The sequence below is a fragment of the Saccostrea echinata genome, unplaced genomic scaffold (genome assembly GCF_033153115.1).
Source record: "Saccostrea echinata isolate AGI-Se365-2 ecotype Australia unplaced genomic scaffold, CSIRO_AGI_Sech_v1 ptg000009l, whole genome shotgun sequence".
Lineage (NCBI taxonomy): Eukaryota > Metazoa > Mollusca > Bivalvia > Ostreida > Ostreidae > Saccostrea > Saccostrea echinata.
Window position 1 is genome coordinate 49,992,331 of NW_026889758.1, and position 18,453 is coordinate 50,010,783.

Below are 18,453 nucleotides of genomic sequence, written 5' to 3' on the forward strand. Positions count from 1 at the left end.
AGGGAGTGTGTCACTGTGTTTGCTTATCTTGGCTAATTAATTGAATGAGACATCCTGATTTGCAGATAATGAGGTGTAAACTGTGAACTACCTAGTGTTCAACTTTCATTCCATTCAAGACAAACAATGTTATTAAAACAATAACTCTCAAAACACTTATTTCAATACAGAATGAAATTGTGCTATTAGTTTCATTGCTTAAAGACACATTTAATTGACATGTTTATTACTAGGAATTCTAATTTACTTATTTTTTTGGAAAAAGACACATACAGGAATGTTTAATGTGTACTATCAACATACGGACGGCCCAAATACTTCTAATGAAGTAATTCACAATAAAATATTAAATAATTTTTGCAACAAGTCCATAAATATGGAGGTTCAGATCCATGGTTGATCCATGGTTGAAAGGAATAATTAATTCCATGGCAATTTTATTGTAGGAATCATGTCTCCACTTTCCATGGTAGAGAATCCCTCATTTGGGCATTTAGTGAGAATTTTAGCCAGAACAAAACCTTTAAAGAATCTGCACTGAAACTACACATTCAAACTTCAGTGGATAACATCAACATTTACCATTTAGATATTGCTTTGATATTTGAAGGGATAAAAACTTGGAAGTAATCGATTATTAATCGATTACATCTTCCAAAGTAATCGATTACAATCGATAACAGGACAAAAATGAGTGTAATCGATTAATAATCGATTACACAAAATTCCTCTAAGTAATCGATTATTAATCGATTACATTTTACAGTAATCGTGCCCATCCCTGCCAGATAGTGTTCAGTAATTTGGTGTTTTGAAGATTTGGAATTTTCATTTCCACTCTGAGGTCATATGGGGGTCAAAAATGACGTTATTTTTTGCAAAACAATCCTGGTTCCCAGAACTCCTCTTACATTTTACGCAGTAACCAAATGGTCTTTTGGATCATGATTGTTGGTGTCTTGTTGTCATGCAATAAGGTTTCGGAATTTTCATTTTTAACCTGGGGGGTCAAATGGGGGTTGGAAAATGTCATTATTTCTATTTTAAAAAACACAAAATCCCAGAACTCCTCTTACATTTTACGCTGTAGCATGATAACCTTATGGAAGATTATTGCTGGTATTCAGTAGATGGTCAATAAGGTTTAAAAAGTAGATGGTCAATAAGGTTTAAAATTATTCATTTTCAGCCTCGAAATCACATAGAGTCAAAACATGACGGGTTTTTTTTTCTTTAAAAAAAAAATGGTTCCCAGTACTCCTCTAATATTTTACGCAATAGCCAAATCATCCTTTGAAAATTATTGCTTTTGTCCTGTAGTTTTGCAATAAGGTTTTGGAATTTTCATTTTCTTCCTCGGTGCAAATGGGGGTAAAAAATGACGTTTTTTTCTACAAAACAACCCTGGTTTCAAGAAGTCCTCTCACATTTAACGCAGTAGCCAAATTATCTTTTGAAAGATGATTGCTGGTGTCCTGTAGTTATGCAATAACATTTCGGGTTTTCATTTTTAACGTGGGGGTCAACTGGGGGTTGAAAAATGTCATTTCTTTTTTAAAAAAAACAATCTGGTTCCCATACCTCCTCTTACAATTTACGCAGTAGCCAAATGATCTTTTGGTCGATGATTGTTGGTGTCCTGTAGATGTGCAATAGGGTTTGGGAATTTTCATTTCCACCCTGGGGTCAAAAATGGCTGTTTTTTTTCTACAAAACAATCCTGGTTTCTTGAACTTCTCTTACATTTTATGCAGTAGCCAAATGGTCTTTTGGAACATGATTGCTGGGGTCTTGTACTTATACAATAAAGTTTCGGAGTTTTCATTATTAACCTGGGGGTCAAATGGGAGTTGGAAAATGTCATTTTTTCTATTTAAAAAACTCAAGATCCCAGAACCCCTCTTGCATTTTACGCCGTAGTGTAATAACCTTTTGGGAGATTATTGCTGGTATTCTGTAGATGGTCAATAAGGATTAGGAATATTCATTTTCAGCCTCAAAACCACATAGGTAGAAAAATGACATTTTTCCCTTAAAAAATATGTTCCCGGAAGTCCTATTACAGTTTACGTAGTATCCAAAGTCTCTCTCAGAGGGTGATTGTTGGTGTCCTGTGGATTTGCAATATGGTTTCGGAATTTTCATTTTCGCCCTGGGGGCCAGTTTGGGTTTGAAAAAAATATGCACAAAAACCTGGTACTCAGTGCATTATGTCAGTGCAACAGGATTATATTTGCTTTAAGATTTTGAATCTCAACCATTATTTTACCTCACTTTCTAAAGAAAGTTCGACTATATTGTCGTTATCCTGGTCTGTCACACTTTCTTCTTCCTTAGACTCCTCTTACAATTTAAGCAGTAACCAATTCTTTTTTTGGAATGTGATAGTTTGTGTCCTGTGGATGTGCAATAAGATTTCCGATTTTTTTTTTCACTCTAGAGGTCAAACGGGGGTTTTGAACGTTTTTATTTTTCCAGAAATCTCGTTCCCAAAACGCTTCATACATTTCTCCCAGTAATCAAATCGTCTTTTGGAAGGTAATTGTGGTGACCTGTAGAGATTTTCCGAGGAGGGGTAGTTGAAGCAAATATGGCATGGAAACAAGTAAATTGGAAGTATATTTGATTGATTCCAAAGTCAATAGAGGTCACCTGGGTGATTTTGAAAAGTCATCAGTTTACAGCTTTGGGCATATGATATCTTTCTCTTCCTTTTTTGTGTTTTATAAAAAGCAAATTTTCTTAAACTACTTTTAGAATCAGAATCTACTTCATTACAATCTTTAATTTCAGACCGGTAAGTAAATTATTCTTTGAAATACTGAGAGGGCCATATGATCACCTGGGATTTCTATGCTCAATTAGATAGAATTTGATACAAGTACATGTAAATTATAGAATAACTACTGGTATTGTAGCTTCTTAGCTACCCAAGTACAAGGGAACTAGCTTTCATTCAGATGCTTACTTACTTGAGGGTATCACTGTCTAACGACAGCATCTAGTTAGAGTCTGCATTTTTATAAGCCCGCGCTTTACGCTTGATCGAACGGATATAATTTATTCTGGACGAAAGCAAGATGGTCACTAACAGAAGCGTCTATTATTAGTGTGCCCGCATTCGGAAACTTGAATGTGATGTGAGAATTGGGTCGAGAAGCGTGCTTAATTAATGTGTTTGAAGTTCAAGTCGGTTCATGAATATTATTAACGAAATTATGTGTTGAAATAATTTCTCGAATCATTTGCGTTTGTGGAGCATTAGGAAGATCTATATTCACGTCATCTATCTCAATATCCCCGCTTGCCAATAAAACAAAAGCTAAGAAATTTACATATTTAATGTGCACATATTTCTTTACAATTAATGCCATGCAGTGAGTGGCCACTTTGAGCGTAATTTTTAGTAAATGCACATGGTAACACTAAAAATAAATATGTTATATATGTACCTCTTCCTGGTAAATAAAATAGACCGATAGTAGCGCGATTGAATTACCTACAATCTACTTTGTGATACATTTCTAACTAGTGAGTAAATGGCTGCAATCAATTCCTGCCAGAGTTTTAACTACTATAGAAAATTTCCGTAATTTGGTCATAAATTTAGTTGCATGAATAGAATTTGACTTTTTATCATGAAATTATAAGTAAAACATACAAAAATATGGGAAAATATATAACAAGAAAATAACAAAAACAGTTGTAACAAAAGTAGTATATACATGGAAGTTATGTCATAAACAAAACAAAATACATATGAGTAAATAAGAGTCGTCCAAAGTTTTAAAAAAGAAGAAAAACAACTAATTTCAAAGATTCTTAAAGGTTATGCGCAACATACATGTACTTTACAATGTACCTTTCCCACTGATATTTTTTCAAAATATTCTTAATTAAAAATCATTTTATCATCAGATTTTCTTCGACAAAAAATCAGCATACATTACCAGGAGTTTTGAACAGTTATCAAAATGATGAAAATCCTTGTAATTTTTAAAGAAAAATTAAGAAAAAATAGTTTTAGCTGGCATTTTCTCAAAATTTGATTCAAAGAAGTTGTGCATTATTACAAGGCATCATGAAATTGCACGAAGGTTTCAGGGAATAAGAAAATGAAGTTCAATACCATGTTGCGTGTGTCTAAACTAAATGACAGGAGGATTTTAATTAATTTTCGTGCAGATCAAAAATGTAATACAATATTTTGATAATCGAATACTTTTATAGAGGTAGATTCAAGGTCCAAATGTGTCATATATAGAGAATATTACATACTAAAATCCATATTATATGTCATATCAGCCTTCGGGTTGATATGAGGCCCGAGGGTTATATGACATACGGTATGGATTTTAGTATTTTTATACAGTTAGAGTAATCTGCCCTTGGATCTAATTTAAGATAAATTAAAATCTCCTGTCTATATTCAATTTATAATCATTTCAAACATTCTGAGCATTTTAATATATCAAGATAAATTGATATTGAACACTTTACACAAATGCAAACAACGGTGATTTCTGTTCACCACCTTCTTTGTTGTCTTTGAACGTTTTTCCTTGGAGTTTAAATGCCAGGTATACTATGTTGAAAAGGAAATAAATAAGCTAAATAATCACTCCCTTATACAATTTATTTTTTTCAATGTCCATAAAATATTTTGCTTTAGTCTATAGAGGGTCGGTAAGGTTCAAATGACGACAGTCCCTTGACGTTTAATTCTAATGCAATGTTTATACTGTCTGGACTTGTGTCACACGCCGGTAAACCTTAATTCATGACTCATGTTATTATTATCAAAATGTAGAATGAAGATAAACATGGTCTAAGAATTTAAATTAAAAACTATTGATGACTTTTTAAGCGTGCCCACAATGCTTAAGGTGAGGATCAAAACTGCTGACAGGTGCATTTCAGGTGCACTTTATAAAGAAAGTTCGGGTATATTGTTGTTATTCTCGTTGTCCCTCCGTCCGTCTGTCACACATTCTTCTTCCTCTTACAATTTTTAAGTAGTAACAGCATTTGTGTCCTGTAGATGTGAATTTTCATTTTCATCATAGGGGTCAAATGGAGGTCAAAATAGCGTGTTTTTTATTTATGCCCCCGTATCGAAGATTCGGGGGTATATAGTTTTTGCCCTGTCCGTCCGTCTGTCTGTTTGTCCGTTTGTCCGCAAAAACATTAACCTTGTCATAACTTTTGATTGGTTGGAGCTGTGGCTTTCATATTTCACATGTGTATTCTTTGGGTACCACCATATTTGACCTTTGGACCTTGACCTTGGAATTTGACCCAGTTTTGCAAAATTTTACCAAACTTTAATCTTGGCCATAACTTTTGAACAATTGGTGCTAGGGCTTTTATACTTCACATGTGTAATTCTTGTGACAATACCTTTCTTTGGACACCAACAACTTTGACCTTTTCACCTTGACCTTGGAGTTTGATCTACTTTAGAAAAACTTAAACCTTGGCCATAACTTTTGAACGGTTGGTGCTAGGGCTTTCATACTTCACATATGTAATCCTTTTGACAAGACCTTTCTTTGGATATCAACAACTTTGACCCTTTGACCTTGACCTTGGAGTTTAACCTACTTTTGGAAAACTTTAACCTTGGTCATGACTTTTGAACGATTGGTGCTTCGACATTTATATTTTACCTGTGTATTTCTTGGGAGAAGTCCTTTCCTTGGGCACCATTAATCTTGACCATTTGACCATGACTTTGATGTTTGACATACTTTTGAAAAAACTTTAACCTTTTTTATATCTATTCAACGGTTGTTGCTAGGGCTTTCATATTTCACAGGTTTATTCCTCGAGACTAGACCTTACTCTGGGTACCAGCATATTTGATTTGCATTTGAGAAAGTTTAACCTTTGCTAAAAGTTGCTATACGGGGGCATCAGTGTTTCACAAACACATCTTGTTTTTTTACAGAAACCTGGTTCCCAAAACTCCTCGTACATTTTCCCCAGTAGACAAATCAACGTTTGGAAGGTAATTGGTGGTGTCCTGAAAAAATGTTTCCAAGGATGGGGTAGCTGAGGCAAATACATGTGTGACAGGAAAACAAATAAATTGAGAATTAAAGGTATACTTGATTGATTTCAAAGTCAATCGAGGTCACCATGTGAATTAAAAGCCCCACTCCATCCCCAAAAATATACTAATAAATGTATGAATACAATGTTGTTTGTTTTTTATTGTTTAACGTCCCTCTCGAGAATTTTTACTCATTAGGAGACGCCACCACTTGCCGGTGGAGAGCTGCAAATTTTGACCTATACTCGGCACTCAGGGCCATTGAGCAGTGAGGGATCTTTTTCGTGCCAGCACCTATTGCGACACGAGACCTCGGTTTATACGGTCTCATCCGAAGGACCGGTCTCCACGTCCCACAGTGAGATTCGAACCCGCGACGTAAGGATTAACTCCTTACTCCGAGACTCTAGAGCGAACGCTCTAACCACTGCGCGACGCGGGTGACTTGAATACAATGTAATTCATTTTCGAACAATAGTCATCCCGATCTTATATTTTCAATACCATAAAAATTGTCCTGCCTTGAAAACATGAAAAAATATTATTATTCATCAACTTCCAATTTTGGGCAGATTTCTTCTTCTTCTTTGCTGATTGTTTACAGAAAAAACATTCTCAGAATCTACTGTATAACAATCTTTAATTTCAGATCAGCAAGGAATTTATCATTTCAAAATTCCGAGAGGCCCATGAGCCTTATGATCACTTGGGAATTTTATGCTCAATTTGATACAAGTACACATATTTCATGTTTATTAGAATAACTATCGTAGCTTCTTCGCTACCCATGCACAAGAGAGCTGGCTTACATTATATGCAAACACTTTCCTTTGGGTATTACTGTCTTATGACAATATCAAGTTGATTTTTGTACTAAAATACAAGAATTACTTTTGCCGATGCAAAAGTTGCCTCCTCTGTGAGTTGTTTAAAGGGTTGTGGTATTTTAACAATGTATTTCTTTCGTACTTTTTTTTACTGTCTTATGACAATATCTAGTTGATTTTTGTACTAAAATACAAGAATTACTTTTGCCGATGCAAAAGTTGCCTCCTCTTTGAGTTGTTTATAGGGGCAGGGGCATTTTAACAATGTATTTTATTTTTTGTATGTATTTTAGCAATGAATATAAAACCTTTTTGATCATGTTTAGTAAAAAGCAAAATAAATGCAAAAATCAAACAAACAAACAAAAAAGAACAAAGCAAAGAAACCAAAAAACACAAACAAATAACAACAACAAATAAAAAAACAACAACAAGAAGAGAAAATTAAACAAACAAAGCAAATCGAATTGAATAAACATACGTGCACTATTTCCTCAATGTTTTCAATTCTTTATTCTCTTCTAAACCCGATCACTGGTACAAGAGGTACATATATACAAAAATAACATGGGTTAAAAAAATAGACAAGTATATAAAGAAAAAAGAAATAGAATGAAATAAACATATTATCAGTTATATATATGGAGGATTCAAGAAGGACAGTCAGTTTTGAAAATTTTCTTAATCAATTTTGACAATGATTTTTGTATTTCTACATTATTTGTGTTCATAAGTTCATTAAATTTGAAAGTGTTAGGATTTTTACAATATCTTTTAGGAGAAATATTTTTCTGTCATTCGAATAGTTTTGTTTGTTTGTTTTAACGTCCCTCTCGAGAATTGTTCACTCATATGGAGACGCCAGCACTTACTTGTGGAGAGCTGCAAATTTTGACCTATGCTCAGCACTAAGGGCCATTGACAGCGAAGGATCTTTTTCGTGCCAACACCTACTGCGACACGGGACCTCGGTTTATACGGTCTCATCCGAAGGACCGGTCTCCACGTTCCACAGTGGGATTCGAACCCGTGACGTAAGGATTAACTCCTTACTCCGCGACTCTATAGAGCAGACGCTCTTACCACTGAGCCACTCGGGCGACCATTCGAAAAGTACTTGCATTCCATAACATAATGAAATTTATCACAAATAGTTTTACAATCACAAATGGTACATATTCTTAAATTTCTATCAATATTATTCCCTCTACCTGTTTCAATTAGCAAATGATGATTACATGTTCGCAGTTTTTTTTAAGTGTAACTCTCATTTCAATCTTTTGGTAAATTCAGCAAATAATTTTCGAAATCAAAATTCGTTTTCAAAATTCTATAATTAATATCAAGTCCGGTTCATAAGAACAATGAAACTGAACTTGTTTATTAATCAGGACAAGAGATTAAAAAAAACACTTATAGTTGTAAATTGTATAAAGAAAAGACCTACACAGTGGCTGATACTCGAATATATGTATGATGATGACTTTGATCAATGCAAAAGCCGAAATTCGATGATTTATAATTGAAACCTTGATAAGAAAATGAAGAAATGGAATTTGAATTATATTCTTTATCATTTCTTTTTTTTTATTATTTCACCATATTGAAGACCCTTTTCGATTACCAATTCATTACAGCGAGGAAAAACGACGTAAAAATGATGAATAATTCTGCACACAGAAGACATAATTAACACAAAGAGATTATGATTACATGATATTTCACTGTTGGTTATAATAATTCCAATACGTAAGCAAGAAGTCAGCTGTAAAACAAGTAAATAAATCATAAGTTTATGAGTCAATACGTCCATGTGTCATACAAGGATTTAAAAAAATTATACTTTTTAAATAGTATATATTGATACAGTCTACATGCATATCTAATGATTACAAACACGAGGCCCAAAGATATGTATAATGTAACACTGTAATGGATCCATTGATTGAAATTAAAATAAAACAATTAAGCTCATCTGCTTATTTTGTTTAATTTTATACTTCAATCTACGGATCCTAACTATATCTAGACAAAACAATAGTTCTACAAATAAACCTATCTCATTTCCTCTCACATTGGCCTTTCTTGGTCTTTTAGGAATAATTGATGTACAAAGATAAGGTATTTTTGTCCTATTTTGTTATCTATTATTTAGAAGTCTATCTGATCATTAAAACTACGAAAGTACTTTTTGTATTGAATATTATAAAAATTCTTGCATAATTCTTGTATTCAAGTGACATTTCAATTACATTATTGACAGTGATTAATTATCATAGATGAATAGCAAAGTGGAATGGCTTCTTTCAGTAGAATACGAATTAATAAAATGACCAAGCGGTGCAGAATGCCAAAATTCTGGCAAAAATATCCTTGCTTATTATAACTTTATAAACTCTGTTTGTCTCATAGATGCCAAGGAGCAGTGAAGATGTTCAAAGAAATAATGCATTTTCACTATAGATTCAACATAGTTTCACCCTAATACCAAAGCCCCTGACACAGGGGCCAAGAAATTCACAGTTTTTGAAAAGGCACCATTGTTCATCATAACTATGTTTGCTAAATATCCAGGGACAAAGAAGACAATATTTTTTAAAAGAAATAATGCATTTTCACTATACGTTCTAGTATTCAAAAGAGCCCCTGCCATAACGCCGAAACCCAATGATCCAGAAGTTATGAATTTCCTTTTTTTTTTTTTGAAATTACATCCTTGCTCCTTATAACCATCAAATTAGTTTATCTGGTAAATACACAGGCACAGAGAAGATTTTCAAAGAAATAATGCATTTTTACTATATATCCAACGCCTACCCCCCCCCCCCCTCGGGACCCCTAACCTTGGGCCTACGAATTTCACAATTTTGGAAGAGGCATCCCTGCTTATTATGAATATGCACTTAGTTTATCTGCTTAATACCCAAGAACAGAGAGGATTTTTGAAAAAATTAACTCATTTTACTATATAACCAAAAGAGCCCCGTCCTAAAACCAGAACCCCTGACCCAGGGGCCACGAAATTCATAATTTTGGAAGAGGCTTCCTTGCTTATCGTAACTTTGCACTTGAATTCTCTGCTTAATACCCAGATAAGAAGATTTTCATAGAAAAAAAATGCACCTTCACTACATAATCAAAAGAGCCCCCGCCCCTTCTGCAGAACCATGTCCCTGTGGCCACAAATTTCAAAATTTTTATTGAGAGGCACTCTTGATCATTTCATTGACCATGCACTTACACATGCTTACACGTTTACATGCTTACTATCCAGGAACAAAGAAGATTTTCAAAGAATTTAAAATGCATTTTCACATTATATTCAATAGAGTCCCGCTCTAACAACAGAACCCCATATCCAGGGGTCATGAAATTCACAATTTTGGAAGAGGCACCCTTGATCATCATAACTATGCACTTGGTTTCTTTGCTTATTACATAGGAGTAGAGAAGAAGATTTCAAAGAAATAATGCATTTTCACTATGTGATCATAAGAGCCCCACCCTAGCTCCAGAACCCTTTTCCCTGGGGTCATGAATTTCACAATTTTGGTAGAGGGCTTAATGCTTATTACAATCATGTCAACAGTTTGACTGTTTGATATCGAGGAGTTAAAAAAATATATATTTTTAAGAATGCACTGATTTTGATAGTTTTAGCCCCACCCCTAGATCCCAAGGCGGTAGGGGGCACGGACCATGAAATTCTAAATTTTTGTACCCCTTCACCCACTGATTTATATGCTAAAATTGATTGCAATTGGTGAAAATGTTTAAGAGAAGAAAATGAAAATGTTCAACGTTCGACGCACGGCGACGGACGAAAACAGTTAGCATTGGTCACCTGAGTGACTCAGGTGACCTCATAAGTATTTTTTTGTCCTATTCAGTAGTTTCAGATTTTTTTTAACAGGCTAACATATTATTGTCGAACAATTTAATTTTGTTACCTATTTTTGTGTTTGTTTCTTTAAGGATACAATTCCTCAAACACTTATAAAAATAAAACAGCAAACTAAGTAAAAAATTTTTTTAATTAAAATTTAAAAAAACAAACATTTTTAGCCGTTGGGGTTTAATAGTATACCAACTGACTGTACTGATTTCAACTGACCAACAATAATCAATCTGATTATCTTATCATTGTAATGACTATGTACAACATGACCAAACTAATCGACGAACCAACCCATTTTACTGAAGACTCCTCTACACTTCTAGATGTCATTATAGTTAGTGATAGTAGTATTCTGGAAAAAGTTTATATTGGTGGTTGTTTTCTGGACCAGAATATACGCTATCGCCGGCCTGTTTATGCGATGATAAGCCAATATAATCAAATCAAATCTCTTACTCATTCAAACGCGAAATTTGGTTATTAAATCGAGGCGATTGGGATTCATATAGAGATAACATAAACTCAGTCGACTGGGATGAACTATTACCTGATCCTGACATCGACACGAAAGCAGGCTAAAATTAACATTCTTAAAAAGACAGTGACAATTAAAAAATTCATATCCTCTTTAGCTAAAAAAACCCCCCACTTTTAGAACACATTCGTAGACAGAAACGAGTACATTTAATCGCAAAAAAGAACTGATAATCCAACACTCAAACCAGTAATGACTTACCTCTCTTAGAAGTTAATGGCAACGTATTCGACAAAAAAAAAATGATAAAGCGACGGCATTTAACATTTTTTTTACTAACCAATCAAAAATCGACAATTCAGCAGCGCTTCTTCCAAATAATAAAAACGCTTGTGACCATATATTTTAAGAAATAATATTGACTGATGAGGAAGTTAAAAACGTTCTCCTTTCCTCAAATTTTTTGGATGCAGAAATTAAATGATGTACATATTTGAAAATACTATTAAGGAAATTATAAATATTATATTAATATATTTATATTAATATTTTCAAATATGTACATCATTTAATTTCTGCATCCAAAAGATTTGTGACATGAATTTTATCGACGTTTTCGTCCTCTCTGTTTTGTTGAATTGTTGAATTTGAAATCTATACTAAATTGTTTACTCCTTACTTTTTTATATTTATATTTGTATGTACTTATGATATCTCTCCAAATATTTGTTCATTTACTAGCTCATTTTTTCCCATTCATTTATCCTTTATTCCTATTTCAATGATTATTTTTATTACATGTATATTTCTCATGCAACAGAGGCAAATGTATGACTTATTTAAATGAACAAACTGACCGTACCCTTGAATAACGTTAACGCATGAATTGCATTGAAATTTTTTATCCAAACAAAAACAAATGGCTGGACTTGAGATTTAAATCTCGTGTAGCTACGTCATATACCTTATTTTGCTGACCCAAAGAAAACTTCCTTAGGGTATAAATAGAGGTTCTCTCGAAAATGACCAACAAAAAATAAAGTAAGGAGAAAAATGCGAGCCAAATAAGACAAGCACAGAGAAACACTGGGAAAAGACATAATGAAGTAAGTTTTGCTTAATAATTAGTTATACACTACTGAAATGATTTTATAATCATTTTTCCGTAATTAGTTTAATATAGAAAAAAGAATGTAATTTTCTTTTCATTTAAAATCTATACCGACTTGCGACCAATTCTCTGACAGAACTGCCATGAAAAATGTTGATTGTTATATACATATTTTGCATAAAAAAATTGTAACCATAGTGAACCTCTCTCAGACAGGCCACTGAATTTTTTTTTACACTAATTATTATTTATTAAAAATGATTGTACATTTGTAACAGTTCAGGCGCAAAACCTCGATGTAAGTTTTTTATTGCTGTCATACTACATGTATATAAGCTTTTGAAAAAAAGCCTAAATTATAATAATTTTTGCTGCGTAAAATAGCAAATTATTTTAAAATTGGGGGGGGGGGGGGTTCTACGACATGTGCCATATCTCCCCTAGTTCAGATATTCGGGATATATCGTACATTGCACATTTCTTTAATTTTTTAATTTTCATTTCAATGAACCAATGAAATGAGATATTTTTGTATATTGAGTAATACATGTTTTGAAAAAATCCTCATACAAATCATGTCCGAGGACTAATATTATACTCATAATTTCAGAAAAGGTGTATAAATTAACATCGAAATAAATTAATCATGCATTTATCCGTTGCACACGTTCAACTTAATCAAGAAACTTTGTAAAAAAAAAAATATGTATTTTATAAAAATTAAAAGAATTTTCGTCAAACTCCAAGCAAAGAGGAATTTGGTCACCAACCAGTATTTTGCTGCAAGCAAATAATGCAGTCATTTATTTAAAACGTCCTTATGATTCTTCATATAAGATTTTTTTTTCTTTATCCAGGTACAGTTTAGCAATACTAATGGCTTTCTGGACGGGTGTGAGTGCAATTTACGAGGTACCCGTACAGAATGGGAATGTCTGGGGAAATAATAGGTCTGCTCGGAAAATGAAAGGCTGGTGCGTGTTTGAACTAAACGAATTCAGGGGCCCAGGAGACATCAAAATGGACCTCATCTTTAACAAACCAACGAGAAATCTTCAGGTTAAGGGTATATTTTTATGCATTCGCAAATTCTCACCACTTTCCCACTTTAAAAAAAAATAAAGCAAAGAGTGGTTTTTCCCGACAAATATGATCGATTGTATGGGGTTATTGAACTTCTATTGGTGAATACAAGGCACATTGCAATACTACGAAAATGGAGTGTCTAGATTAGCCTTTTCAGATACAGACAAAAAAGAAACACTGAATATATATTTTTCATCAATTTCAAATAAAGAAAGTACGAATTGCATACTACGTAATGTATTATTTATGTAATGAAAATATTTCTGATATTCAAATACATGATCAAGAGGCTCTAGATATTATTTCGATCTTGCCTGTTAATAAAGCTACTGGTCCAGACAACACAAGTCATCGAATGTTAAAATGCACTAAATTTACGATATCAAACCCCTTATGTATGCTTTTTATGCCCCCGGATCGGGGGTATATTGTTTTTGTCCTGTCTGTCTGTTTGTCTGTCTGTCTGTCTGTTGTCAACTTTAACCTTGCCCTTAACTTTTGATTGGTTGGACCTATGACTTTTATATTTCACATGTGTATTCCTTGTGACATGGGCCTTCTTTGGGTACCATCATATTTGACCTTGACCTTGAAGTTTGACCCACTTTTACAAAATTTTATGAGACTTTAGTTTTGGCCATAACTTCTGAACAGTTGGTGCTTGGGGTTTCAAACTTCACATGTGTATTCTTTGTGACAAGGCCTTCCTTTGGATACCAACAACTTTGACCTTTTGACCTTGACCAGCTGACCTTGACCTTGGAGTTTGGCCTATTTTTGAAAAAACCATAACCTTGGCCATAACTTTTAAACAGTTGGTGCTTGGGGTTTCAAACTTCACATGTGTTTTCCTTGTGACAAGACCTTCCTCTGGATATCAACCTCTTTTACCCTTTGACCTTGACCTAGGAGGTTGATCTACTTTTGAAAAACGTTAACCTTGGCCATAACTTTTGAATGGTTGGTGCTAGGGCTTTCATACTTCATATATGTAATCCTTGAGACAAGACCTTCCTTTGGATACCAACAACTTTGACCTTGACCTTGACGTTTTACTTACTTTTGAAAAAAACTTTAACCTTCGCCATAACTTTTGAACAGATGCAGCTAGGGCTTTCAAATTTCACAGGTATATATTCCTCGAGACAAGACCTTTCTTTGGGTACCAACATTTTTTATCTTTTGGCCTGGATTTTTACTTGCATTTGAGAAACTTTAACCTTCGCCATAAGCTGCTATACGGGGGCATCAGTGTTTCACAAACACATCTTGTTTACACATTTTCAGAAAAATCCTTTCCAACCATGTATTGTTTCTATTTAAGAAAGACGATTATTTATCATGTATTAATTATTTCAATTAACTCAAAATTAAGGAGAATTTTTCATTATCGGCATTTAAATTAAAACTTTTTAATATCAACGTCTGTCCTGTAACTGTTCAATATCGCACCATTCCAATGATCCTACCATGCTTTAAGATTGGCCTATGTCATTAAGGCTATAAGGTACTAAATTACTAAATCAAATTAAAAATTTCAATTTTGTGTGAAAATAAACACATCTTACCTAGCTGACACTTCCTATCTAAATATTGCGGTTGAGGTTGACCAGACGACATTTCTTGTTCACAACGGGGCGTTCGATATTGAACGCTTGCATTTGGAATGATTCGGGGCATACTCGTATACAAAATGCAAACTCAGTGTTCTATAAAACACCAAGATACTGAACGCTAAAATTCTCTAGACTTTTGGTAGTCTTTTCTAATATTATTGACTATTTATTAGCTATATAATAATAATAAATATAACAATATAATAGTAATCAAACTCAGTGTTCAATAAAACGCCAAGATACTGAACGCTAAAACTCTCTAGACTTTTAGTAGTTTTTTTTTTTATTATAGACTATTTATTTGCTATATAATAATAATAAATATAATAATATAATAATAATCAATAATTATGAATCATTTTGATCTTTCCTTTGATTGTCAATGAATTAGTTAATAAGATCGAGCTTCATTCCTTCATAGCTGGAAGTATGATAAATTGCGTTCAGTTCTATATCAAATTATTCTGAACGCCAGCTATATCAAAAGTATAATACAAATAAAAATTGTGCTACCGTTTCACGTGAATTCCGGCCTTTATTTTTTCTCCCAGTTCGACTAGATTAGTGTTCTCTTACTCTGTACAATCCGACATTCTGTATATTCCGAACAAAAATTTGTGTCCCAGTGTTTTTCGTATTAAATTAGACGGGTTTCACGCCCTCAATTTCTTAGATGGATAAAAGAAAATAATTTACATGTAATTGACATTGTTGAGATAATCAAAAACATACAATATAATTTACGATTTTTATTTTCTTTAACAGGTATGGATAATGAATATCGATAAAATACTGAACAAGGGACGGGCATATGAATTATCAAGCAAGTATTCGTATTCCAATACGATGCTGAAAGTTGAATTCATTTTGACATACAGAGGTAGCAAGAAGAAGTTTCCAATAGGAAGATGCATCAGTAACATAACGCCACCCTCTACAACACCACAAACGCGCACTACGCATGCGTCAGTGACACCACAAGCAAGTTCCACGACAGTGACACAAAAACCAACGACAACGTCAAAACCACGATACTCCACAACTACAATACCAGTGTCCTTTTCTGACGTCATACCGATATCAGTGAAGGGACAACATTGGAGCGTTGGAAATGGCTATAGAATGACCGGAGTCTGTATATTCCAGATTAAGCCAGTTCTTAACTCCTATAAAATCATGGTGGAATTTGACAAAGAAACTTACCACATGACGGTAACAGATGTGTATTTATTTACAAGATAGCTAGATTATCACAATTTCTATCATACTATCTGCACTAACTTTGTGGTAACTATAGAAATCTGATTTTAAAGTAGATTCATTATAACTTAGGGAAAACATGTTTGTTATAGGAGTGGACAATGGATATTGAAGATCAACAGTCAAATGGGCTATGGTATTACTTAAAAAGTAGATGGCCTGAGAGGCAAAATGAAATTAGATTGAGGTTTCACGTTGACTTTTATTCTCTTCCTATGCCAACTGGAACGTGTAAAATTGATAGAAATGGTCAAACTCCGACACCCAAACCTTCAACTGCAATGCCAACACCAACTTCCAAAGCACCCACTCAGCAACCTTCGACCGCAGCGCCCACACAAAAACCTTCAACTGTTGTACCAACACAAAAATCTTCAACTGCAGCGTCAACACAGCAACCTTCATCAGCAGCGCCGACACAAAAACCTTCAACTGCAGCACCAACACAACAACCCTCAACCGCAGCGCCAACACAGAAACCTTCAACCGCTGCACCAACACAGCAACCTTCTACTACTCAAGCACCTACAGGTGGGTAATGTATTACTATCCTTTTTTTAAAATTAAATTACCAGTTGAAAAACCAGTGTAGATGATATTTAATTTACTCTAAAAAGTTTTCATGCATTCAGACTTTTAGAATCACAAAGTATTTCATATATCGTTAGCCTAACTATCATTAACATATTCCATTCCAAAGGAAGGTGATGTCACAAGGATTACATATGTGAGGTATGAAAGCCCTAGCACCAACCATTCAAAAATTATGGCCAAGGTTAAAGTTTTTCAAAAGTAGGTCAAACTCATAGGTCAAGGTCAAAGGGTCAAAGTGGTTGGTATTCAAAGGAAGGTGATGTCACAAGGATTACATATGTGAAGTATGAAAGCCCTAGCTCTAACCGTTCAAAAGTTATGGCCAAGGTTAAAGTTTTTCAAAAGTAGGTCAAACTCCTAGGTCAAGGTCAAAGGGTCAAAGTGGTTGGTATTCAAAGGAAGGTGATGTCACAAGGATTACATATGTGAAGTATGAAAGCCCTAGCTCTAACCGTTCAAAAGTTATGGCCAAGGTTAAAGTTTTTCAAAAGTAGGTCAAACTCCTAGGTCAAGGTCAAAGGGTCAAAGAGGTTGATATCCAGAGGAAGGTCTTGTCACAAGAAATACATATGTGAAGTTTGAAACCCCAAGCACCAACTGTTCAGAAGTTATGGCCAAGGTTGAAGTCTCCTAAAATTTTGCAAAAGTGGGTCAAACTCCAAGGTCAAGGTCAAAATGTCAAATATGATGGTACCCAAAGAAAGGTCTTGTCACAAGGAATACACATGTGAAATATGAAAGTCATAGCTCCAACCAATCAAAAGTTATGGGCAAGGTTAAAGTTGACAACAGACAGACAGACAAACAGATAAACAGACAAACAGACAGACAGGACAAAAACAATATACCCCCGGGATCTTTCGATCCGGGGGCATAAAAATTAAAGAACTATAAAATGTGTGTTCAAGCATGATTGCTGAGACTATTTTGAGGGGGGGGGGGGGGGAAACACGTTAAAATTTCTCGACGTTTATTTTTAATCTCATAAGATATGTATCAAAGTGTGTATAAGGGAGTAACAATACAAAAGTATTTTAATAAAGTTATTCTTATACATATCTACTTAGTAACTGGCATGCTTAAAAAACTTTAACTGATCATTTACTCGTTGAATATAGATCATATGTAGCAACCGAAGCATGTTTTGTATGATTACCCGTGCATCATTGAAAAAAAGAACTGTAAATGAGCTAATATGTTTATTCAACCAGAAAAAGCAGGTCACATACATTATGTGGACTCTCAAAAACCCCAATTTATAAGAAAATTTAAAAATCACCAATTTCTTCTAAAGTCAATTACATCAAAATTTTCTACACTTTATACAACCAATTAAAAGCTAGGCTTTTCGATATTATAGACAACTGTTTCTTCAATAAAAATGGAATTCGAAAATATTCGTATCTTGTGATTGGTCATCAACAAAATTACTTTGTTAAAAATCTCTCTGATTCTACAGAAAAGTACTCTGAAGTTTATATTAAAAGGATGCTTGAGTTCTTTATTGACAACATTTGTGTGGTCTTCGGAG

The 18,453-nt window shown here is 33.9% G+C and overlaps 1 protein-coding gene across 1 annotated transcript; it reads left to right on the plus strand.

Moving 5' to 3' along the window:
• The first annotated feature begins 16,161 nt into the window (after positions 1–16,161).
• On the plus strand, positions 16,162–16,867 carry LOC133182832 (uncharacterized protein DKFZp434B061-like). Its single transcript, XM_061317677.1, has 2 exons — positions 16,162–16,280; positions 16,421–16,867. Exons 1-2 carry the CDS (start codon positions 16,191–16,193, stop codon positions 16,865–16,867), a joined length of 537 nt encoding a protein of 178 aa, XP_061173661.1. The 5' UTR covers positions 16,162–16,190.
• The last annotated feature ends 1,586 nt before the right edge of the window (positions 16,868–18,453 follow it).

Bases quoted from the DNA above. Each gene is read 5' to 3' on its own strand.
- LOC133182832 (XM_061317677.1), top strand. From the start codon at position 16,191: ATGACCGGAGTCTGTATATTCCAGATTAAGCCAGTTCTTAACTCCTAT. The intron at 16,281-16,420 runs GTAACAGATGTG...TGTTTGTTATAG, and splicing joins AAGAAACTTACCACATGACG to GAGTGGACAATGGATATTGA.